Here is a 26896-nt window from a genome sequence, read left to right on the forward strand (position 1 = left end):
TTCAGCGCTGTAAGGCGGCAGTATAGACAGTGCTACAAGCCGCGCTCCCAGCGCTGGTAGCTATTGCCCTTGCGGAGGTGGTTTTATTACAGCGCTGGGAGACCTCTCTCCAGCGCTGGAGCTGCGACTCCCCAGCCACGTTAAAGCGCTGTTGGCTGTGTAGACATACCCTTAATCTATATCATGCTCTTCTGAACCCTCCTTTACTGGGACCTGGTAAATGTTCCTGCTTATATGCAGGCTACATAGCAAGCCAAGTCCCTTTTATGATACCTGTTGGATCCCCATCTGCTATTAGGTGATCATAATGCTTCCTTTTACTCCTGTAGCAAGCAACTGTAGAACAGTCAGGGCACCCAGTATCTAGTTTAGAACGGAAGGTCAGTAAAAGGTTGTCAGTGGAGAGGTGAAATAGAAAAATCAACAAAAGGGCAAAACAAGGTCCTACTGCAATAACAAAGGTACATCTAGCCCAGTAGCCTGTCTTCCAACAGTGGCCAATGTCAGGTGCCCCAGAGGGCATGAACAGATAATCATCAAGTGATCCATCCCCTGTCGCTCATTCCCAGCTTCTGGCAAGCAGAGGCTAGGGACACCCTAGCTAAAAGCCACTGATGGACCTATCCTCCATGAATTTATCTAAATCTTTTTTGAACCCTGTTATAGTCTTGCCCTTCACAATATCCTCTGGCAAACTGTGCGTTGTGTGAAGAAATACTTCCTTTTGTTTGTTTTAAACCTGCTGCCTATTGATTTCATTTGGTGACCCCTAGTTCTTGTGTTATAAGAATGAGTAAATAACACTTCCTTATTTACTTTCACCATACCAGTCATTATTTTATAGACCTCAATCATATCCCCCCTTAGTTATCTCTTTTCCAAGCTGAAAAGTCCCAGTCTTATCCCAGAAGCTGTTCCATACCCCTAATAATTTTGTTGCCCTTTTCTGAACCTTTTCCAATTCCAATATATCTTTTTAGACATGGGATGACCACATCTGCACATAGTATTCAAGATGTGGGTGTACCATGGATTTATATAGATGCAATATAATATTTTCTGCCTTATTATCTAGCCCTTTCTTAATGATTCCCAACATTCTGTTGCTTTTTTGACTGTCGCTACACATTAAGTGGATATTTTCAGAGAACTATTCACATGACTCCAAGGTCTCTTTCTTGAGTGGTAACAGCTAATTTAGACCCCATCATTTTATATGTAGAGTTGGGATTATGTTTTCCAATGTGCATTACTTTGCATTTATCAGCACTGAATTTCATCTGCCATTTTTTTGCCCAGTCACGAGAGATCCTTTTGTAGCTCTCGCAGTCTGCCTGGGACTTAACTGTCTTGAGTAGTTTTGTATTATCTGCAAATTTTGCCACCTCACTGTTTACCCCTTTTTCCAACATAAAGGCCTTCAGATTGTAAACTAAGTGATAATTATAACTGCCCAAGTATGCTATTGACTCTGAGACAGAGTTTAATCTTGGAGCATGGGAACTATCCTGCTTTCGCAATGGGAGGAGGAAGAGGACAGACCCCGTTAAATTTATTCTAGCATATAAAAGGTGTTTTTGTTGAAAATGTGGTCTCTCTCAAGTTATTCTTTGTTATAGGTTTTGTGTTTTAGGCATAGGCACACCCTGTCTGTGTCAACTGGATGTGGTTTGTAATCCAATGGGGGGTAATAAACATTTTATATATGTGCACACAGATCAAAAGGTAAAAGATGCGGTGACCTCTCCTAAGCATCTCAAAATCAAAAGTTCTTACTAATCTCCTTCGCAGCAGTAAGCAAAGGAAACAGAGCATGTATAAAAACAACCCTAATTACCACCACCCAATAGAGAGACAAGTGACATTCTGTTAATTATGCAACACTCCTGGTACAAATCGAGACAGTGATTTTCCCACTTTTGTTCCTCCTCTTGGCTGAGGTGATCATTACTTCAGAACGAAACCCAGCCCAGTTCTGGCCCACCCTGCCTCCCCCAACACTAACTAGCAATGGGAATGCAAGATGGAACAATTTTATAACCAGGTGCTTTTAACAAACTGCCACTTCCAGTACTCAACTCTTCGTAGGAACTTCTCAGTCCTAACCCACCAACAAATCCTAAAAAAAAATCCTCAAAGGTCTCACTGTAATACAATTTCAAAATTGTACTACACATATGAACATGCGTCTGTGTTTAAAGGAGACTGTGGGTTTTCACGGTCCAAACACTAAGCTATTCCTTCTATGAATCCATAATATGTTAAATGACCCACAAGAAAATGAAGTCTGATCCATTTCTGCTTACATATTTGTATGATAATTTTACTGGGTTATTGGATATTTCCACTGTATCATTGTGGGAGTAGGACTGTCAAGTCCTGAATATTTGCAAGACATCACAGTTGGTGACCTAATTTGATGTACAATTCAGCCCAGTAATATAGTTTATTCGGAATCTAATATTTCAATTAAAAATGATCTCTATGTAAATAACAATCTTGCCCTATCTTCAACCTCTGGTTATAAATTTAAATCCTTCCTTCAGTTTTGTCACGTACAGAAGTAAAGGCTTGTATTTGAATAGTCAAAAGATTTCTTTTAAAGATTAGTTATCATATGACCAACAATGAAAACACACAATAAAAGAGCAGATTACTCAGAGGAAGATGAAATGTAGCAGGCCTTGGACTCTGCCCTTAACAACTTTTGTTTAAAGAAAGACTTTCAGACTATGGAATATTTTTTATGTATAATGAGAATCGAAAGCAGTAACAGGCATGTGTTTAAAAAAAGTATTTGCCTAATGCTACCTTATGTTATTCAGTCTAATCAAATGCTCTCTCTTTATGGGAGTTTGTTACTTTTAAACACTTCCCTTAGCTTAGACGGCAGAACCTAGCCGGTCAGTTCCCCTTTCTGGTTTGCATGCACTAGCAGAGCGCTGGTATGTTTTCAAACCAGAACTGCCAGAAAAAGTTCAGAAACAAAATGGCAATGTTTCTTTTGCATATTAGGTTTAATGAAGTTTAAAAACTTTTCTCTTTAAACCTCCTTCTTCCCTGCCCCACCCCCTACACAAAAAAAGCCAAGCAAAACAACAACTTCTCAGTCTTGAGCTTATGTTATGTAATATCGCGGCAGTTGGACGTCTGGTCACCCTACCTTTTATGCTAGGCAGAGAACCTACACTCCTAGTTCTATCACGTGGTGATAGGCCACAAGCCATTCACTTTGCTCATGGTTTTCTTAATTTGTGTAATCATGAAGGACTTGTTAATTACCCCGGCTATGATGTTTCAACAAGGGCTGGTCTCCCACACCACTGCCTCTTGCTCATGGTTAATCCTGCAGTGAGGTCAAATAATACTTGGCCATGAGTCATCATAATCATTTCCAAGGTAACTGGCTAAATACACAAGGTAAGTACATGATTGCAGATTCACTGTAGAGTCCAGCAGGAGGAGAAACTGAGCTAAGAGAGATCATTCTCCTACTAGAATCAGCATCTTCAATAAAAACACTGAGGAGTCCTTGTGGCACCTTAGAGACTAACACATTTATTTGGGCATAAGCTTTCGTGAAGTGGGTTATAGACCACAAAAGCTTATGCCCAAATAAATGTGTTAGTCTCTAAGGTGCCACAAGGACTCCTCATTGTTTTTGCTGATACAGACTAACACAGCAACCCTTCTGAAAACCATCTTCAATAAGAAAGACTGAACCATGGAACAATACTGGCTATATATACTGGCTTTCTGGATACAAGTATGATAAAATAGACTCTCTCTCCACCCTCCCCCACCACCACCCCTCACCAAAGACTGGTCCAATAATGAAGTTCTCCCTTCTGTGACAATATCTTCCAAAATGAAATACACATATTAAACCCAAGTTACTAGAGGTAACTGCCATCCAGCACCACTGCAGATACAATCATTAAAGTCACACAGAAGCTCAAGTGGTGTCCTTTGTTGCATACAGGGACATTAGGATAACAACAATAGAAATGGATTGCTTTTGTAACGAAATTCTGTGAGGTATTCTGGCTCCTTTTCAGGCTGAAATGGAACACAGAATCGTTTCAGTTCCGTTCTGGGAAATTCTGCTATTTGGATTCCGAAAGAGATGAGATCCCAGCACCCAATGCTATCACAGTATTGCCTTGTACGCACAGCACAAAAACAGCCTAAAAGTTACCAGTTCTGTATCAGTTCCGTTAGAAAATTAATCATAGTATCATTGATTGCACTGGGTTTCAGTAATCAGTATTCATACTAGACTGCTCTGTTCAAGTAACTTTAATTATCCTGACAGTGCAAACAGAGACTGTACAGAGTGAATAATATGGCGAACTTTGCTTTAATCACTACATTTACCAGAAGGAAACAAAGAGACCACAGCCACCTACAGAGCCATGCTGTCATTGGCAAATTCCATTTAACATGCATCTCTCCTATAACATTACCTACCACATAGATAAAAAGCAGAAAATACACTAAATTACATAAGCTATACTGTTGTATATAGTTGAAAATAATAGACTATTTTCTCCTCACACTCATATCAATGTGCTATATAGCAACAGTCAGAATAAAAGGTTAATAGTAAGGAATGCCACCTGGAAAATTTTCATTCCCATGGTGTTGAAGCCACTGAAGGAAATTGTTGCTCTTCTTTAATTACGTGAAGCCTGTGTCAAAGAGGCTCCAAGAATGACTCTTCCTGAGCACTATATACCTCAGGCGCAGGAAAGTCACCAAGGACCAAGCACATTTATTGGAGAGAGATCACACCCTGCAACATCTTTAGAAACTATGTCACTGTGTTTAAGTGCATGAAGGTGTTTTAGGTTTAAGGCAGGGGCTTGTTTCAATAAGTCTACATTCATAGGAACTGACTCTATGGGTGTTCCGGAGTTGGAACACCCACAGAAAAAAAACAGTGGATGCTTAGCATCCACCAGCAGCCAGCTCCTCCCCCTCCTACCCCCAGTGCCTCCCGCCCACTGCCGGCCCTGCTGATCAATTCCTCCCCCTCCCTCTCAGTGGCTCACGCCTCCCATGATCAGCTGTTCCGTGGTATGCAGGAGGTGCAAGGGGCAGGAGTGCGGACGGGGTACACTCGGGGGAGGGGCAGGAGAAGGAAGAGGTGGGGTGGGGGTGGGGGTGGGTCCTTGGGGGATGGAGTGGAGTGGGAGCAGGGCCTGGGGCAGAGCAGGGGTTGAACATCCCCCCGGAAAAGGAGGAAGACCGCGCCTGTGGCTACATTAATGAGCCTCTGTTCAACTCAAACCTAGCAACCAAAATGCAGCCAGTTCCTTATTGTGCTGCAAATCCAGTTGAACAAATGGCATTTCTAAATATTTATAATTTGTAAAGGCAACTGTGTCCTCTTCTGTCTGGCCTTTTCTCAAAGTCTTTTAACATGTGCAGGCAAAACTTTGTGATTTTTTTTGTATAGTGTAATAGTTATGCATTAAATAACTATGCTATCATATTGATGCGATTCCATTATAAACCTCTGTTTGCCTCCAGAACATTTTTTTAAAACCCATTCAGTCAAAGCTTGGTTTAAAAATGATCATTCCAGATACATATTTTTTACTCTAAAAGATTGTGCAAATAGGGGAAAATAATAAAGATTCTCAACATTACATGAGGTTTAAATAAACTTCAATGTATCAGTTTTCACAATTTTTTTAGGCTGCGTTTTGCAAAGAAAGCAAAGCACTTACCGGGAGCAATGGTCTCCAGTGTCCCACGATTAATTTTTCTCGTGCTTGTGCAGTGTTGGACAGTGGAGCCAGTAAACACCAAGTAAAAAACTACATCATCTTCAAGTTCATCTTCTTCAGTCAGCAGCACTGTAATAACACAGTCACCCTAAGACAAGGGCAAAAAAAGCCAGAGGTCAAGTTCACATCCTCAAAAATTTTATTATATGAACAACCCACTCGGTCTCCAAGGCTCCTGGTTTCTTCTCTCTGTCCTTTTTCACATCACTGTAAGAGTATTTGCTCCCATCTTCAGATATACAGGTAGATTTCACAATGCACTTTGACCGGATCATCAAGCACAGTAGTCAGCTGCAAAAGATATGCAGAGGCTCGGCCATTAGATTCTGACAGGAAACAGTTTTCCCATCCCGTGAAAATTTTCAAGATTTCGAACAATTTTCCCATGTTGCATTGGGATGAAACCAAGACTTTACAAAATGTTGCCTCCCCCTCCAAAAAAAGAGAGCAAGATAGAGCCCTCACCCCAGAACAGCCAACACAGCCTGGTGTGTAGGGCACTTACCTGGAATTTGGGAGGATCAAGTTCAAGTTTCTGCTTTCAGTCAGGCAGAGCAGATTCTTGAACTTGGGCCTCCCACATCCCAGGTGAATGCCCTACCCACTGGCTACTCTCTCTCACCAGAAATTCCACACTGTACCTGAGAATCCTGCCTGATTAAAGTTTTTTCAAAACTGTTATGTTTTCACGAAAAGTTTCGGTTTCGACAATGTGTTATTTTCTGATGAAAAACCTGTCTTTACCATACTAATTTCCCCCTACTGTTACTCACACCTTCTTGTCCACTGTTTGAAATGGGCCACGCTCATTATCACTACAAAAAGTGATTTTTCCTCCCTTGGTATTCTACTGTTAATTGAATTGTCTCGTTAAACTGACCCCCCACTTGGTAAGGCAACTCCCATCTTTTCATGTACTATGTATATATATATATACACACACACCTGCTACTGTATTTTCCACTCCATGCATCTGATGAAGTGGATTCTAGCCCACGAAAGCTTATGCCCAAATAAATTTGTTAGTCTCTAAGGTGCCACAAGGACTCCTCGTTTTTGTTTATGTCAAAAAAATTCCCAACCCCAGCTCAAATAGCCATGGTGGCAACAACATCTGGAAACATCAGCACAAGATCAAAATCAGCACCTCACAGCACCGTGATATCACGATGGTACTGTAACATCTCACTGGTATTGACTCACACCAGGAAGCACGGAGAGCAACCCAAAATTGCTCAAGTATCCAAAGTATCCCAGCCTAAATTCTCTCTCTGTGCCTAGGTAACTACCTACTGATACCTGCAAGGTAGCTAACTCAAGCACTGACCACTCCCCTCCTCCTCAACACACATACACAGAAACCTAGGGAAGCATCAAATTCAGTAGGGTTTTCTCTTGCTACAAAGAGAGGGGGGCGGAAACATGATTGTAAGGAACCAATAAGGACAGTGTTGTTGCAAAATTATACTCAATAGAACTACCCTTCCTGGAACAACAGCTACAGACAGGAGAATAGGCTTTATATTATCAGGACTCAAATCTGACTCCCTCTGCAGCCCAATAGCTATGTACTGGCACATATCAATATTGCCGAGAAGTAAGATTTACTGTTATGCCTTCATTGTCATGTGCAATTACACTTTCACCAAACAATTTGAAAATATCTACTGCTTTGTTGCAAGGTATGCATTACCTCATTTGCCACATTTTCTAGCAGATCATGCTTTGATGAGGCTGCAAAACCTTATTTATAGCAAATACAATAGTCCATGAAACCAGGACACACCTTGCTGCCTCAGGTCACACTCCTACGCTCAGTCTGCACAACCTAGATTTTTAGAACTACTGCGTGCAAAAAAGTATACATAAATGAGACATGCAGTTTAGGTGTGGCTGTGTTAGTCCCAAGATATTAGAGAGATAAGGTGGGGGATGCAATGAAGTCTTTTATTGGACCAACTTCTGTTGGTGAGACAGGTTTTCGAGCCCTTCTTATCTCTGCATAAATTATATGCAGTTATCACAAGTAACTCTGCGTGTAACTGAAGTAATTGTATGCGCAAATCACACACATGTTCTTCTGCACATACAACTCTAAAAATCTGGTTTCAAGGTATATAAATACCTATGATAGATTAAAAATCCACTCTCCTGCAGTCACAGAGATGCATTCATTGCAACAGAAGGAAAGTACATACAGAAATAACAAGGGTAAAGGGTGTTTTGTATGACTTTGCTATCCTTTATAATTTGCTGACAATTAATTGCTTAAGACACACATCATTGGGAACAGTAGGCTAAAAATGTCTGGTCCTTTTCTAGCCCACTAATCTACTAAGATCAAAACCAGTTTGATGCCTCAGGTTTTAAAATTAAAGCTGTATTAACTAGCCCTGTTTCATCACTCCACTTAGCATACATTAATGTTGCAAGTTTGGAAAAGACTCCATGCAGATTATGCAAAATCTAATTTGAATACTCAAACAAAAAGCTCTGTCTCATTATATAACCTTAACTCTAAAAATCTTCAATTCATTGCTCCTCCTCCTCCCTCTCAAATCAATACTTTCTCCCAAACAAATCCACCAGTTTCCGCTCCATCCTCCTTTGTGCTCACTCACCCTCCCAACCTAGGTTCCCCATCCCCACTCCCTCTTCTACCTCTGGATCCCCACAGCTCCTCCACACTCCGCTCCGCATTCTGGCTCCCTCACTTGAATTCCTCCTCCATCACCCTGGCTTGGCTCCCCCAAACTCATCTCTGGTTCCTCATGTCCCTCTTTGGATTTGCCTCATTCCTCCCGCCAAGAAAGTAGTCCCTCAGTGTACCCTTCGACACAGCACAACACCCTACATCACTCCACCCAATGTTACTCTTGCCTTATCTCTGTGTCTGCAGCTGATTGGGTTATGCTGTGTGTGGAGTTTCTATGGCTACAGAGCTCCCATGGCCTCCCTAGAGGACTCTAACCACAGAGATTCTGCCTTAGAGGAGACTAACTGAACAGAAACCGCCTCAAGTACCTCTCCCTCCAGTCTTCCACTCCAACCCCTTTCACTTTTCATGGGACTGTATAGTAAAGGTACACCACTGAAAACCAGGCCGGAGTTTTAGCCCAGCTTTGCTGCTGACCTGAGACAAGTCTCACAGGTTCTCTTTGCCTCAGTGTCCCCATCTATAATATGGAGATTACTCACAAGCAGAGGATGAGGCTCTATTAGAGAGTGCAATGCCCTGTGGCATATGGATGTCGGAGGCATGAGAGAAGGTGCCACGTAATGCGATTGATCTTTGTTAGAACCATTACGAACCCTGGCACGCAGGGTGAAGGAGCAGATGAGCTACAATCTTTGTTCTGTATGGCCAGCCCCCAGACATGCAAATCAGGAGATTAAAAAATAAGAAGGGTCATTTTAATTGGCCTTGTGGGTCACATTTTGAAGCTCTTCTTCACAGCCAAGAGAGTTAGAACCTTTTTTGAAGAAAGAGAGAGAGCGAGAGAGAGATGAAAAACAAAAGAGAAACGAGTGAAGCAAAAGGAAAGAGAAACGAGTGAAGCAAAAGGAAAGAGAAACGAGTGAAGCAAAAGGAAAGAGAAACGAGTGAAGCAAAAGGAAAGAGAAACGAGTGAAGCAAAAGGAAAGAGAAACGAGTGAAGCAAAAGGAAAGAGAAACGAGTGAAGCAAAAGGAAAGAGAAACGAGTGAAGCGGGGAAGGAAAAAAGAAATAGAATGTTGCATAATTCCATGACTCCAGGAGCTGAAGCTTTAAGAAAAACATCACAGAATCATAGAATATCAGGGTTGGAAGGGACATCAGGAGGTCATCTAGTCCAAGTATTGGTCATCAAATATCACAAGAGTTGACACTACTGCCAACTAGTTATATGCCAGATGTGGACCGTATGGTAGTAAATCTAAGCAGGTTTTGGACAATAAAACCACAAGGAAGACAACTATGTGTGGTAATGTGGCTTCAGCAGATAGGCTCCTGAGGGCTTGTCAACATACAAAAGTTGCCCCAGTGTCATTACACTAGTGGAGAACCCTGAGGGAACACACCGATATCATCTTAAAACTAGTTTTACCAATTTTGCTTTCCCCTGTTTTACAAGAACAAGCTAACCAGATATCAACCAGATTTAAATCCAGAAGATGCAGATAGTTAAACTTATCACTAGTCCTGGTAACATGGTTCACAGATTAGTCCATCATCACTGCTCATAAAAGTAATGCTTACAATTAAACAATTAGCATACTACCCACTTTTTTTGTTGTTGCAATTCATCTTGACAAAAATTACTCAGCCAGTGGCAGAAAGGCACTAGAAGAAGTGCTTCTGCAATCTATCAGGAGATAATACCAGAGCAGAGTTCTAAAGGATGTGAAAGGAATAATACACAGAAGAGGCAGAAATAGAATGCGTGTGTTTTCAATGATACAATAAAAAGATGGAAAAAAGTTTCAGATTTGAAATTCAAACATTACCAATTCACATGCAGAACTAAAACATTCAATTCCAGCAAATGTGTCCGGTTTTGAAGCAACTATTCAAAATGCACGCTTTTTAACCTACAAATTTCTCCCTTTGCTTTGATTTTTGTTTCTTCATCTTTGCTCAAACTGTTCCCCCCATGGGATCCACATGCAAATACTTAAATGGTCCTATAGTCCTGCTAAAGTTTAAGACAACCCCATCAACAGAGCTGACTGTTTAAACAAATGGCAGCTGAGGCTAATATTTTTAAACCCAGAACCTGTAAATATGGCTCATCACTTTCCTTTGGAACAAAAGTAATCAGCACAGAGTACATGTGAAAAGAACTGTGTATTGATGGGTTTATACACACGTGGACTAAACAAAGGCCATCAGGGTAATACTTTAACAAGCTTAAGAGATACAGGTTAACTCACAAATATTAGAGCAAAAACGATAGATGCATTCACCTAGTTATTGTTAAAAAGAGCAGGATAAAGGGCTAACACAGAACAAGCTGAAGATGTGGACAAATACTAGAACCCCTCAGGCCCTCTGTATAGGTTTGTCTAGACTAGGATTTAAAGATGTGATGTTAGATCAAGGTAGCTAACTACTTTACAGCTTCTAAAACTCTAGTCAAGGCAAAGCAATTGTACTTCAGAATTTGCTAAACTGGTTGAATTAACATCTAGAGCGAAGCCTAGGTTATGACAAAATCAGCTAGCATGATTGTAAAGGTCTGAGGCTACGTCTACACTGGACTGCAGTGTAGACTATGGGGGCTGTGAACTATACAGCGCACCAAAATGTTGCACTCTCTGGTGGATGATGCTAACACAAACTAAACATTACCAAGTTTGTGTTAGTACAGTCCTGTTTGAAAGAGGACTGTGTTAACGCAAATTAAGTACCTTTTAGTTTGCACCAACAGTGTCCACACTGGGCAATTAGAGCACAACATTTTGGTCACACCCCCGCAGTCCACATTGTGCCACAGTATAGACAAGCCTTTAAACTGTGTCTACACATGCGCTAAAGGGTATTTCAGTGATGCTAAGCTAACTTATTGAACTAACACAACTGAAAAATGCTCCATTTTCTGCTACATAGACAAGGCCTACATGCCTTGTCTAGACTAGAAAAAAGGTGGGAGGGTTTAATCGAGTGAGCTCAATCAAGCTTGCTTAACTTGACTGTAAACCACACTGTATGGGTCTACTGTGGAGCTCTATTTCAAACTAAGGGTGGTAAACTGTGTCTACACTGGTGTTCAGTGGGGTTTGCAATCAAGTTAACTAATTCTGTTGAAACATGGTACCTTTTTACCTAGACAAGGCCTAAGAATAAGCTTCTCCTGCCACCTCAGTTAGCAACCTGGGAGCTGTAGCTCAGGTGTCCGCTTCATGTCTCTCCAAACCCTGCCGCAGTCTTTCAGTAAAAAGTGGTAAGTCAATACCCAATATTCCTAATATGAAAAACAAGCACGGCTCTTTTTTTTTTTTTTTAAACTTAAAAGCTGACATTCTCTTTGCGGGTCATTAGCAAGATGGAAAGGATGCCATTCATTCATTCATCGTGCATTGCAGTTCACCTTTGCATGCGCCTTCTGAACTGTCATCTGCTGTTGTGTACAGCATAATTAATGGTTTGTAATCTACTTTGAGACCCCTGGAGATACACAAGTTGCTAATGATCATGATTAAGAAAGTGGGTGGCCTTTAATATCTCTCATTAAAATCAGTAACAGACAGCAAAACTCTGTCATCTTCATCATAAAAAAAAAAAATCCATACCCAAAAGTTACTTTAAAAAAAAATAAATTTTTGAAAATATGAATTAACAGTTTACAGTACAAGGTTCTCTCTTTCCAACAACTTCAGAGTTAAAGCAAATCAGTTACAAATGTGGCCAAATTCCTTAAACCCACATAGAAAGAGTTTCCAATAGCACTATTGCACTCAGCCTACAAAAACATTTTAATTGAAGCATGTTTACCTTTATTCATTTAATATTACCCAAATAACGTCATCTGTTCAATATCACTGCCACACAAGGTGGCTATTATAACCCCTTTCATCCTGAATGGCTACAAATGGAAAGCCAGGCTGCCAATACCCCTATGGTGAAAGTACAGATAGATCAAAGCAATTCTCCAGCACATGCCAACAAATAAGAATAATTTAATTTCAAACCTAGTTTGGATTGACTAATATTTACTTATCTTAAAGCCCATTGGAAATGAAAACATTCCATTTTATGTCCATTCACCCAAAAGGTCACCACTTCTTTCAACTCCCAAATTTCGATTCAAGATGTATGAAATAAACATTTCAGAGATGTGATCGGTATGAATTAAGCCTATTATTGAAAAGTACATTCAGTATCTCCAGCTGGGGAGGGAATGTTGTTTAGTGGTCATAGCACATGACTAAAGATAAGGGACTTGGCCACAGATTCACTGAGGGCTGAGCTACACACAATTTTTGTACAACTATATCGATTTAGAAACTGATTTTAACTGTAGTGGTACAACATTTAGCGTTGACACTGTTATACCAGTATAATAGTGGCTATATCGATATAAGCACTCTTACATCAATATAATTGTGTCAACACTAGGGCACTGTACCACTTTGTATCAATTTCTAAACCATTACAGTTATGGGAGAACAAAAACTATGCTTTGATGTGCCCTGAGTGATCATGGCTAAATGACTTCCTCTCTGTGTTTCACTTTCTCCATCTGTAAAAGGGGAATGACCTGTCCTTTAAGGGCTTTTATATGAGCTTACTTCATCAGTGTTTGTAAATTTCTACGATGTTATTAAACAGTGGCCACTATATAAGAGCCAAACATTACTAATTTATATTATTTATTACTTCGTAAAAATGGATCTGTATTCTAAAAAGAGACTACCTTAATCTCGTAAATGTTTGCACAGTTTAATTATATAGCAAAAGCTCGAATTTCCAATTCAGTTATTGAGCATCTTTGTCTGTCTGCTTCTGTAAGTGCTGGGGAACCATCAATCTTGTCGGACCCTATACTGCGAATGACACCGAATCATAAGGATTCCCCTGTAACATGTACCATTTGGGATCACATGAGGTCTCAATGAGAAATGGCAGAAGCAAGACCCACAGTAATCCATTCATCCCCAAAGCAAATCTATATCGTTTTACAGGTTTCCTATACACTTGTAAGTGTATGTCCCAATTAGGGTCGGAAAAGGATGTATTTTTTTTAAATGTGCTAGCTAACGTATTTTAAAATTCCACTATAAACAGTTTAAGTTGTATTTTAATGTGAACCATATTCACCTCAAGCAGTTAGCACATTTTAAAATACCACTTATCCCATTGTGGTGTTTTGAAGTATGTTAGCGAACATATCAAAAACTCATCTTTTTTCCTCTAACCCAGACAAAGCCTAGGACTATTTAAATAAATGTAAACTCCAGTATGTTGTGTTAAAAGGTGAAACTGAAGGACTTGTAGAAGTTTTATTAAAAGCAGAATGGTAAATGGACAGAATATATGTACGCATAAGATTGCTGATGTTAACCACTACAGTCTCTGGTTACATTTTTCATCATGGTAGCACCTACTACAGTACACTGATGCTGAGCACAAAAGCATGCATTAGGTGACTAGGAAAAATTTACTAAGTGGATGCAAAAAATAGGTCTGACACCTTTCAGCACTTTTCTTTCCAAACAGCTATTGCCAAGAAGAGTTCTGCTGTTTTACTGAAGAGTTTGGCTTGGAGTGTTAGATTAGACAAGTGAGAATAATGTGCCCTTTTAACAGGTTTAATTCTGTTTCCATTCATAACAGAACTGACTTATTCTTGGGTCAACTTATTACATTATGCCTTTTGGTGTCATAACGATTTATACTTTCAAACTGGTATCTTCTTTATTAATGGAAAGCTGTTCACACAGTTTCAATGTGGATCTTCTTTTATGGGCACAGAAAATTGAAATCCTTTGATTGTTTTCCTCCTTGAACTGATAAAAGTTCTCTTGCATTTTTTTTTAAATGAAGTAAGCATGCTGTCATCTAACCTCCAAGCCAGGAACGTTATCTACTGCTATGGGCACACAAAGAGAAGTCAGATTTCACTCCAGAGTCACTGTGGGTATGTCTACACTGTGAGTCACTATGCAACAGCTGCAATGTAGACACATCCTGTATGACTTTGGGCAAGTGTAATGGGTTTATAAACACCACATGAGCACAGGCAGGAAAGGAGTCTTCCCTGCTTACTGGCAACTAGGCTGACCATACCCCGGCACAGCGACCAGAACTACCAATCATGGAGGCATGCACCCGCAGCTGGGACCAATAAGGAAAACAGGCTCAGCTATAAAAAAGGAAAACAGAGCAGTGAGGAGGCAGAAAGACCCAGGAGAGCAGAGGACTAACAGCCCCATGCCATGCTGCCTCTAACAAACTCACAGGGAGACAAAGGAAGATGGCGAATTCTGGAGTTTAAGGGCTGATTGACTCATTGTAGATGAAGTTGATGTACTGGGCTAATTTGAGATGAATAAAGAGACCCCAGTTTGGAGAAAACTGGGACTTCTAGAGGGGCTGCCCCAAGAACAGTTTTCAGCAAATCATTTCACTTCTCTGTGCCTCAAGTGTGTTCATCTGTAAATAGGGTTGCCAACTCTGACTGAAGCTATTCTGGGAGATTCCCCCCTCCCCAAAAAACTTGACATAATGTCATTTTCTTAAAATATCCTATTAAAATCTCCCGGGTTGCTTTCAATGGGCACCGGGAGATTGGTGCTGATTCTGGGAGACTCCAGGCCAGTCCTGGAGGCTTGGCAACCCTATCTGTAAAACGGAAATCATTAGGGGTGGAAGAAAATTTTCCATCAAAACTATTTTTGATCGAAAAATTGGGTTTTTGCATACATGAAATTTTCCACGGAAAGTGTCTAGTAGAGAGAATAAATGGCAGCTCAAAACCAAGGGGAAGGTGAGGATCCCACAATCCCATTCAAGATTCAAATCACCATGACTCACCCGCTAATCAATCTTTTAGCATATCTGTTTTAAAGGAATGAGGCTAGAAGGGGACAGGTCAGGGGCGCATGGTACAGTGAACTCATACCAGTCACGGAAGCAACCCCCGACTCTGCCATTTTATGACTCAGAAGTGCCCCTGGAAAAAGATCATGTCAACCCAAGTCACTTTGCAGATAATCAGATCTGGAAGCACGGAGGTGGTGGTATTAAATAGGAGGTTTTGACTTGAGTAGCACTAGAAATCCCTGCTTATGTGAAAATATCCCCAGATAACAGTGATGACCTAGGCCAGGCATGCAAAGAAAGATGGATATCATTCTGTTGCAGTGTTTAAGCTCCCTGCAGATAAGGCCTCCAAGAAACGACTCCTGAAATAAGTGGAATGGAAATTTGTCAGATTTGCGGTGGGGTTGGGTCCATTCTCATAGTGAATGACTACAAGCCTCTTGATCTTTGAGGAGTCTGAAGCCATTATATTTGTTTTTTAAATGAGCCACAGCTCGTCGATGTAAGGATACGCCATCAGACTAATCTCAGAATCCCTGGCTTGACTTTCTTGTTTTTCCCTTTCTATTATTTTAAATGATCCATGTTAATGTGAGTGCCGATGAAAGATTTCAGATTAAAAGAACTGAGGGCGGAGATCCTCTCTGATGAGACAAGCAAAAGTGTCAGTTAAAACAAAGCGTAGGGTGACCAGATGTCCCGATATTTAGTTGTTTGTCTCGTGTCCCGAGCGATGTACAGTCAGGATGCCATTTGCCCCGATATTTTGGCACGGGACTGGAGTGGACTGGTTAGCGCTTACTTGGGGCCCCAGTGGCGCTTACCTAGGGCAGCTCCTGGGAAGCAGCTGGCAGGATCCTGTGGACCCTAGGCACAGTGGCGGCTGGGGGGGTCTCCGCGCTGCAGCCACCACGAGCGCCGGCTCTGTGGCAGCCAACGGAAGCTGCCGGGGTGGGGCTTGTGGGCGCAGGCAGCACACGCAGATCCCACTGGCCACCCCTGTCCCTAGGAGGCTAGAGGGACCTGCCGGCAGCTTCCCAGGAACTGCCCTATGTAAGCGCCACTGGGGCCCCAGGTAAGCGCTAACCAGTCCACTCCAGCCCCGCTGGACTGATGTTCGGAATCGAAGCAGCGTACACCTGGTGCCGTGTGAAAGCCTTGCCAAAATGAATTTCTGGATCACTTGCAAGGTCTTCTACAACTTTGTGACTGCCCAGAAGCAAATCATGATTATGGCAAAGTCATCCAAGAAGTACAAACTTCTGGCACATCAGAGATGTATGCAAATTGTGAAGTTGATTTATTGACTGAACAAAAAACCCCACCCTTTACCCCCATTTGTTTAGTGTACAAATAAATCTGTATGTTTAAATATGGATTACAACTAAGTCTATGCTTTAGTCAGGGAGGGCACGGCAGTCACTGATTCCGGACCTCCCTGATCTCGCTTGCTTCAGCTGCCAGCAGCTGAAGCTGGGGCTGAAGGCAGGACTGTGGGCCTCCCCTCTCTGACTGCAGCTGGGGCTGGAGCCAGGGATAGAACCGGGACCCTTCGCTCCCCTGCCCTGCAACTGGGGCTGCAACCAGGATCCTGTGCCCCTGACCCATGGCTTCTGCTGGGGGCTGGAGCCGGGGCCCTGTGCCCCTGACCTGTGGCTTGTGGCGGGGGCTGCAGCAGGGGCCGTAAGCCCCCCTTGCAGCTTCCTAGGGCTGTGCAGCCCCCCCATGGCTTCAGTCGGGGCTGTGTGCCTGTAGCTGCCTCCCTCCCCCATGTGTTCTGATATCTTACTCTTGCAATCTGGTCACCCTAACAGAGCCCAATTTTGCAATATGAACTCCTATCCACTAGAGTGAATTCAGCGATCCCAACTCATTTCACAATAGGCCATCGAATAGCTGAAAGATGATATATGTTTTTTAATCCACACTACAATAGTGACTGAACCATGCACCTAGAGAGAACACCCCTTATACCTCATTAACAGTGCCCTGAGCCAGACAGTCTCCTGTTTCAGTGTTAAAAGAGGATCACAAAGCCAAAACTGAAACAGATTCATATGCTAAATCAGTGGTTCCCAACCAGGGGTCCAGGACATGGGGGGCCACAAGCAGGTTTCAGGGGGTCCGTCAAGCAGGGCCAGCATCAGACTCGCTGGGGCCCAGGGGGGAAAGCCGAAGCCCCACTACATGGGGCTGAAGCCAAAGCCTGAGCAGCTTAGCTTCATGGGGCTCCCTGTGGCATGGGTCCCCAAACAACTGCCCTGTTTGCTATCCCTTAACGCTGGCCCTGGCTTTTAGATGCAGAAAAGCAGTTGTTGTGACATGGTGGGCTGTGGAGTTTTACAGCATGCTGGTGGGGGCAGCGGGGGGAGGTCGGGGCTCAGAACGGAAAAGGTTGAGAACCCCTGTGCTAAATGACTCCCACTGCCACGTCTGTGAGGAAGTATTTAGTCCAGAAACATGTTGTTAACTGACCATTCTGAGGGAGGAAGGATAGTTGTGTGTTGAAAGCATGGGACACAGAGCCAGAAGATCACAGAATCAAAAGTCCTGTGACAATAGGGACATGTGAGAAACTTAAGGGATCTATAGTAAATACAGTGAAGTTAAATACATTCAGACTAGTGTGATCAATACTGAAACCAAACCCCCACACCAATGGATATACTTCGGAAGACACTTGGTAAGAGAATATGTATCTTGCAGGACTCGTGAAGCTTACACTACTTGACAACGTACGTCCATCTCCCAAATATCTATGAATCTATAAGTAAATAGCTATAGCATGAGGTGCACTTCTGCAAGCGACTATGGGCAACCTGAAAGGGAGATACCCATAGGGGAAATCAGCAAAGTACCTGTGTCTCAGTGGTGATAAAAGGAAGACACACATTGTGACTTGATATGAAAATGGCCAAGAAGTGTTCCAACTAATTCCTAATACCTAAGAGGACATGTTAGAATTAACACTGAAATGGCAAAATTACACCTAAGTAATAAAAAAAAAATTGAAGAGACCTTCAAATATATTATATTGCTGGGATCATCATCAGAAAAATAGCTGGAACTAGAAGTTTACTGCCTGGGCATTATTTCATGATTTAGGTAACTACAGTATTCCAAGAGTAACATAGCTATACCTTAAAAAAAAAAAATTGCTGTATTACTTTAGGGTTTTTTTAATATTAGAATGGTTTATTCTACTCTTATGCAGTATTATTATCTAATAATTTAACAGTCTAATCTAATATGAGATTAGAGTAGATTATCTAACAGTCTAATAATAGAATAGTCTAATCATCTAATATTATCTAATAGTATATATTGTCTGCATACTACTCTGGCTGTATACAAGCCCCGATGTAATGACCCCAAGTAAGCTACTTCAGGCATTGGGCAAAGCAGAACCAGTGAGCAGCTCCAAAGTTGTTCTAATGTTAGTTGGGGGGCAAATCTCTGTATGTGGCCCCAAAATGTCAATGAATGACCCCAAAGCCTGTACCCTTATCACTTATGCTATCCAATAGTTCAGGGGTTCTCAAAGTTCATTGCACCACGACCCCCTTCTGACCACAACAATTACTATATGACTCCAGCAGGGGAGACTGAAGCTTGAGTCCACACGAGCCCCACTGCCCCGGGTGTGGGGGCCAAAGCCTGAGCCCCACCACTCCGGGTGAGGGGGTGGGGAAGCTGAAGCCCAAGGGCTTCAGCCCCAGGCAGGGGGCCTGTAACCTGAGCCCCGTCACCCAGGGCTGAAGCCCTCGAGCTTTGGCTTCAGCCCTAGGTGGTGGGGCGTGGGGTTCAAGCCTAAGCCAGCCCTGGCAACCCCATTAAAATGGGGTCGCGACCCACAGTTTGAGAATGGCTGCAACAGTGCCAATCAGACCATCCTGGGGTCCACAGGAATCCTGAAACCTATTGTGATGGAATTATGGTATCTTGCAAGCCAACTTTAACTTGCTCAGCGTTCCTTGTCCCTGCCCCTCTCTCCAAGCCTTAGGTCAAGATCTTCAAAGGTATTTAGACTCTTCACCTCCATTGATTTCAATGGAAGTTAGGAGCCCAAATACCTTTCAAGATCTGAGCCTTTTTGGCTACACTGTTAAGGTATTCAACCATATAATTTGATTAGTACCTGCCTGAGTGATCAACACCACTTTCAACCAAAAGCGACAAAATGGGCCCTTTTATTAAAACATGCGAATGGGAAAATAGCAGGCCGTGTTAATGCATCAGCTGCCTGAGAAATGGAAAGTCAGCCCTGGCACTATGGAGTTAAAAGGAGAGATTCAGAATTCCTGGAGGCTAAGTACATATGACCATACTGTTTGTTAGACTGTTTCCTATCAATGGTATAATTTCTAAAGCAGAGCAGCTGTATCTAAACTCATAGGTTTTCAGCCTTTCCCCCATTTAAAGGCACATGGCAGCAGAAGGGCTCTCCTCACTCTACTCCGATCCGCTCTCCAGCATCACACGCCAAAAGATGCAACTCAGACCGCTGTGTGATTTGAAGCGTCAATTTCCCTACCAGCTGCAAAACAGCCTCTCCCACTTACAAATATTTCACCACAGCACTTAGAGCTACAGTAATAATCAAGCCAATTTTTAAAGTGACGTACTTTTTTGCAACTAGGAATATAATACACTGTATCTATATTTTACTAAGGACCTGTATTTTTCCTCTTGCCCTAGACAACTAGTTCTTTTACTCCTTAACAAACAATCTTTTGCAACAAGTAGCACTGACTCAAAAGCAGAACCTCAGCATTAAAATCTTTGTCCTGTAACGCAGCTGCCACTGGGTGGCAGTACATAGCACTGATCTCAACAAAGACTTACTATATTTTATTTTCCATTTATAAATAAAAACATATTGGTTTATTTAGACAGCTATATGTCACATAGCATCTTTCCTGCAAACTGTGTCTCAAAACACTTTACACAGCCACATAAGAAATAGCAGCAGAATGCAGGGGAGAGAAAGAGGTGACAAGCAAAGGAGAGCAGATATGTTTTTCTGATGAGATTTGAAAGCTTACAGTGATTTGAAAACGTACACTGGCATTCAGGTCTTTTTTAAAGGGGAACTGAAAAAACATTTTCAAAAGCTATTTAAGAACCCAAATGAGCTGCAGAATACATAGATTTAATTTTACATAAATAGTAATAGCTCACTCTGATATGGTGTTTTTCATCAGTACACCCCCAAGCACGTCACAATCTTTTAAAACACATTTATCCTCACAACAGTTCTGAGCATAAGGGAAGTGATGATATCCTCATTTACAGATGGGGAACTGAGGTACAGCAAGGTTAAGTGTCTTTGCCCATGATCACCCAGGAAGTCAGTAGTGGAGCAGAGAACTCCATATCCTACGCTAGTGCCCTAACCACCAGATTGTCCTTCCCCCCACATACTTCACCAAAAAGAACAGTTGAAGTCTCTGTTAAGTCCTGGGATCTGTGTTCTTCCTGTGACCGCTGGTCACATTATCACCCAATGTGGGGTAAGGGATGCAACTCTTTCCACTGTTCCTGCTGCTAGCGAGCTCCCCAGCCACTGTGGGAGATAGCATATATCTGCCAGGCCCTGAGTTCTCTATCTTAACAAATTAGTTACTGTGCATTGCATAGTAGCTACTTTTCCAATGAAGAAGTTCATGAAGCTTTTTAGTACTCAGGGTTTAAAATAACCAACTTCACAATAAAGATGTTACAGCTCAGAACAATATGGTGCCTTCAGCAGGGGGCAGAGGGGCCTCCGGGAAGGGACAAATTATTTCAATATCACGTAGGCTATAATACTTCAAGATAATGGTGACTTAAGGGCAGAATCTCAGACAATAAATGCCTTGGGTTTGTTTGTTTAAGCCAGTCCATTTATGTTATTTCACCATAAGATTTACATACACAGACAAGCCCCATTTATACCCACCTAGCAGAAAAGATGCAATATAGGGTGGGAGAAGTAGGAGGGGCTGGTTCAAACTAAATTAAGTAAACTGTGTGTCAGTGTTTGGAATGTGTGAGAAACAGGGGAGGAAGGCTGAGAAGGGATTTACCAGCTGCAACTCACCCCATGACCAGTCTGGAAGGAGTACGGTCTTTAAGCAGGAAAGCTCTCAACTGATGGTCATTTCATTTCATGAGGCTGCTCTAGATAAGACTGCTTTAAATATGTGAATTAACATTATATTAAATACATGATCGATGCGTGAAGGTGTTTACATTGATATTCAGCAAGGCTCATGGGTTAATGCAGCTCCTAGTGTGAGAGTTATCAAAGTGGCTCTTAAATTGTGGTTTCAGAGTAACAGCCGTGTTAGTCTGTATTCGCAAAAAGAAAAGGAGTACTTGTGGCACCTTAGAGACTAACCAATTTATTTAAGCATAAGCTTTCGTGAGCTGTACTCCTTTTCTTTTTTCTTAAATTGTGGGGACCTGTGAGGTCTGACCTAAGAGGCAACAACAAATTGCAAGTCCAGGATTTAAGCGGCAGCATCTTTGTTTTCAGGAACACAGCACCGTGCTTCATCAGCAGTGGTGGACTCTACAGTTCAACAGAATAGGAGACATACTATCCTTCTATGACGTGGACAAGAATTTGGGGAGTTGGGAATGGAAGGATCACAGATCAAAGGCCAGGATAGGTATCAAACATCATCATTTGGTGCATAGTTTAATAAGGACAATTTTGCAGGAAAGTAGTATATGCAAGGATACCTTACATTTCCATCTCGGAGACAAAAAATAAAGATACAAAGGGAAAGCTGCACATTATATTTGGCAGCTCTAAAGAACAATGCGTTACTCTGAAAGGTCAGAACTTACCCGAGCATGATGCTTTCTATAAGACTTTCTAAAAAGTCTCCTTAGACCCTTTAAATAACTCTGACTAATGTGTTCTTTGCTCCTCATTTAAAAGTCCTTCTCATGTTGTGGAAGTCAAAGGTTTTGGGGGTGGAGGAACAGAAAATCACCTTGTCATTAAGAGAAAATTCTAGTGCCCAACTAATACATGACAGGAGAGATTATCAGAGTCTCCTGCCTTTATAACTACAAAACCAAATCAAGAGCAAAGCTTCTTTTCGTCTTGCCTGAGGATCCCAAGAGAAAGTCACACAAGGTTACGATGTTGCTCATAATAATGTTCATGGACTACTCCCATGTTAAAAGACGACCAAGATACATTCTGCTTCCTGCCTGTCATTATCAGATACCCACAAATCCCAAGTGACCTGTATCACCCTGGCTCTCTCCAAGAAAGCAGTTTTACTGCCTTTAGGTAACTGATTAAAACGTATCTGTCCATCCAATGGCTTCAGAAACAAACTTCATTGACAGGTAGCATCACACACAACAGAGGCATTTCACTTGGGCCTCATCCCTCTGGTAAATATTTTAAAAGATCACTAATTATAGTACACAATGCTGGACAAGTTGCACACTTTGAGACTCGGTTTTAGACATGGTAATTATTCTGCTGTCAAACGCTGACCACTTTGACTCCTCTTTGTGTTTTCGCTCACCACAATATCTTTATTTCAATTTGGATTTTAATCAGCCATTGTCCACCTACCCAGCAGGAAGTAATTACTTTCTAACCAATTTCAAAAAGCTCAAATTCTCAATCTACACTGGCAACTTTTGTACCTTGCCATCTCTCATAACTACTGTTACTGTTTAAATGCGGACAATGTGCTTGGAACTGTACTAGACACACAGATGAAGACAGTTGCTGCTCTGGGCAAATTACAATCTAAACAGGAGACATGAAGAAGGTAGGACACATTGGGGAACCTAGAAGAGTTTGCCTGGTTTTATTAATGCCTCTCTCTTCCCTTTGTACGCAATGTTGTGGTGGTGAAGGCACTAGTGGGTTTGTGGGCCCTAATCAACAGTCTCAGAATAAACAATTGAAAAAGTTTTAAGCTGATCTCTTTCCTGTGGGGTAGAACGTATAAACATGGGTCGAGCAGCATGAATTAAGCTTAGGCCGTCTGCTAGGGAAGCAAATGTTGCTCTCAACATGTGAAGGAAAGATAGGAAGAGGCCAATATGGTTCCATGAGGAGCTCTTTAATTACATGAATATCAAAAAGAACTCCTACCAAAAAATGGAAACATGACCAGATGGCTAAGGCAGAGTGCAAAAGAATACCACAAGCATGTAGGTTCAAAATCAGAAAGGCTAAGGCACTAAATGAGTTACACCTTGCAAGGGACATAAAAGGTAGTAAGAGATTCTTTAAATTCATTAGGGGCAAGGAGAATGTAGGTCCTCTACTTAGCGGGGAAGGAGAGCTAGTACCTGACAACATCTAGAAGGCTCAGGTGTTTAATGCCTATTTTGCGTCAGTCTTCACTAAAAAGGTCAATGCTGTCCAGATACTCAACACAATTAATATTAACAACAAAGAGGAAGGAGCACAAGCCAAAATAAGGAAAGAACAGGTTAAAGAATATTTAGATAAGCTGGATGTTTTCAAGTCGGCAGAACCTGATCAAATTCATCCTATGGTTCTTAGAAAACTAGCTGAAATAATCTCGGAATCATTAGCAATTATTTTTGAGAACTCACGGTGGAACGGGTGAGGTCCCAGAGGACTGGAGAAAGCTAAACATAGTACTTATCTTTAAAAAGCGGGAATTACAGACCAGTCAGCTTAAGTCTGATACCTGGAAAGATACTGGAAAAAATTATTAAACTATCAGTTTGTAAGCATCCAGAGGATAATGGGATTACAAGGAACAGCCAGCATGGATTAGTCAAAAACAAATCATGTCCAACCAACCTAATTTCCTTCTTTGACAGCGTTACTAGCCTGGGGATGGGAGGAGGCAATAGATGTAACATATCTTGGTTTTAGTAAGGCTTTGACATAGTCCCACATGACATTCTCATAAACAAACTAAGACAATGTGGTATAGATGAAATTATACACTACAAGGTGGGTGCACAACCGGTTGGAAGACCATACTCAAAGAGTAGTTATCAATGGTTCCCTGTCAAACAGAGAGTGTATCTAGTGGGATCCCACAGGAATAAGTCCTGGGTCCTGTACTATGCAATCTTTTCATTAGTAACTTGGATAATGTAGTGGAGAGTAAGCTTATAAAATATGCATATGATGGGGAGGGGGAGGGGTTTGCAAGCACTTTAGAGGACAGGATTAGAATTCAAAATGACAAATTGAATAACTGGTCTGAATTCATCAAGATTAAATTCAATACAAACAAGTACTTCACTTAGGAAGGAAAAATCAAATGCACAACTAGAAAATGGGGAATACTTGGCTAAGTTTTAGTACTGCAGAAAAGGATCTGGGGGTTACAGTGGATCACAAATACAAAATGAATCAACAATGTGAAGCAGTTGCAGAAAAGGCTAATATTCTGGAGTGTATTAACAGGAGTTTTGTATGTAAGGCATGAGAGGAAATTATCCTGCTCTACTCAGCACTGGTAAGGCCTCAGCCGGAGTACTGTGTACAGTTCTGTGTGCCACTCTTTAGGAAAGATATGGACAAATAAGAGAAAGTTCTGAGGAAAGCAACAAAAATTACAGAAGGTTTAGAAAACCTGATTTCTAAGGAAAGGTTAAAAAATGGTGCCTGTTTAGTCTTGAGAAAAGAAGACTGAGGGGGGACCTGATAACTGTCTTCAAATATGTTGAGAGGTTTTTTTCTTGTTTTTTTTTTTAATTAAAGCGGATGGTAATCAATTATTCTCCCTATCCACTGGAGGTAGGGCAATAAGTAATGATATTAATCTGCAGCCAGGGAGATTTAGGTTAGATATTAAGAAAAACTTTCTAACTATAAGGGTAGTTAAGCACTGGAATGGACTTCGAAGGAAGGTTGTAGAATCCCCCTCATTGGATGTTCTTAAGAACAGGTTGGACAATCACCTGTCAGGGACGGTCTAGGGTTACTTGGTCCTGCCACAGCACAGGGAGCTGGACTTTATGGCTTCTCAAGGCCCCTCCAGGCCTATATTTTTATGAGTCTATGAAATAGCCCCAGCCTCCCCCCATTCAACCAACTCTGAGCCACAAGGGGCATGATCAAGCTCTCACTGAAGTCATCGGAAAACTTTCCTTTTTCATATATGCAATACACAGATGAACAATTATACAACTAAAGACTTTCATCAACTTTCTATAAACAAGCATGATCTAACACCAAAATTTGATTTATCAAATACTATGTGTTATAGAATGTGTCAATTTTACTATACTTCTGTGATTGGAGACTAGCAGAGAGATAAATGTTATAAAAACACTATAGATAGGTATCACTAAGGCTAAAATTGGGAAGTACCCAGTTCACTTTTTAAGCAAGACTATTAGACATCATATGTAACTAAAGACTTGATCTTGATCATTTACCCCCGCACACTCTATATTTATTGAAGGTATGTTGGTAATAAGAACATAACTTGTGATCCTTGATCCTTTAGTTAAGTCTACAGTAAAGCATCCAACAGAACTCTCAATTATGGTACAAACCATAAAAAAGCAAAATACTGCCTATATAACACTTGTTCATATTTCCTTTCTAGTTATTTAAATTAGTAGCAATTCCATTCAGCCCAAAGAATTGACTAAAACTGAATTTCACTTATAGACAATAGAATAATAGAATTTCACTTATAGACAACTTATAGACTTATAGACTTTTAACTAAATCAGAAATCAAAGATCACTTCAAAAAAGTCTAAGTGCTAAGAAAACTGAGGGCTTGTCTTCACTACAGGGGCAAGTCAACCTAAGTTACGCTACTCCAGCTACGTGAATAATGTAGCTGGAGCTGACTTAGCTTAGGTCGACTTACCCCAGTATCTTCACGGCACTGTGTCAATGGGAGATACTCTCCGGTCGACTTCCCTTACTCTTCTCAGAGAGCTGGAGTACCAGGGTTGACCAGAGATTGCTCTGCCATCAATTTAACAGGTCTTCACTAGACCCGTTAAATCAATCCCTGCTTCATCAAATGCAGCAGCATCAATCTCCCTGTAGTGGAGACCAGCCCTGAGAGACTAACCTTGCTCTACCAATGCATCTCAACCCTCACATGCAATAGAACTGGCAATTCCAGTTCAAAGTCCCCAGCTGCAATACTGTCAATAAGTACAGCACCTCCTGATATTCTAGGTCTAGTTGCAAGTTTTCTGAGTGAAAAAATATCTATGACATAGTTAAGATGAGAGATTTCACTGTAAGACCTTCAGAAAACTAAGTCTGATGTTGATCATATCCCTCCCTTCATAAATAAAATATGTTTGTCACCTCCCAACTCCACACCCACATTTACACTCACTAACGGAAGGGACAAAATAATTCTTTAAGTCTGACTTGAACATACAAAATCCATCACAGAGTCAGAGCTAAGATTGAAACTCCATTCTTAATCCACTTCACTGCTTAGGAGATCCCTAAAATGATGGAATGGTGTTGCAATATGAAATGACAACGGAGAGGAGTTAAAGGCCATTTCTAGATTTAATTCTGTGCCTTTGCTTTAACATAGAAGTTCCCCTATGATCAGATGAGGTAGATGACTGGATAA

General features: G+C 41.5%; 1 protein-coding gene across 6 annotated transcripts in view; it reads right to left on the reverse strand.

The window, feature by feature from the left end:
* Positions 1 to 26896, reverse strand: part of AKAP13 (A-kinase anchoring protein 13) — a 330780-nt gene that overhangs the window by 206866 nt on the left and 97018 nt on the right. For all 6 annotated transcript variants that reach the window (XM_073304194.2, XM_073304196.2, XM_073304195.2 and 3 more), the window contains one exon: positions 5736 to 5883. In XM_073304194.2, the coding sequence (XP_073160295.1) occupies positions 5736 to 5883 (148 nt within the window). The remainder of the gene's footprint in view (positions 1 to 5735; positions 5884 to 26896) is intronic.

This window comes from Lepidochelys kempii, chromosome 10 (genome assembly GCF_965140285.1).
Source record: "Lepidochelys kempii isolate rLepKem1 chromosome 10, rLepKem1.hap1, whole genome shotgun sequence".
NCBI lineage: Eukaryota > Metazoa > Chordata > Testudines > Cheloniidae > Lepidochelys > Lepidochelys kempii.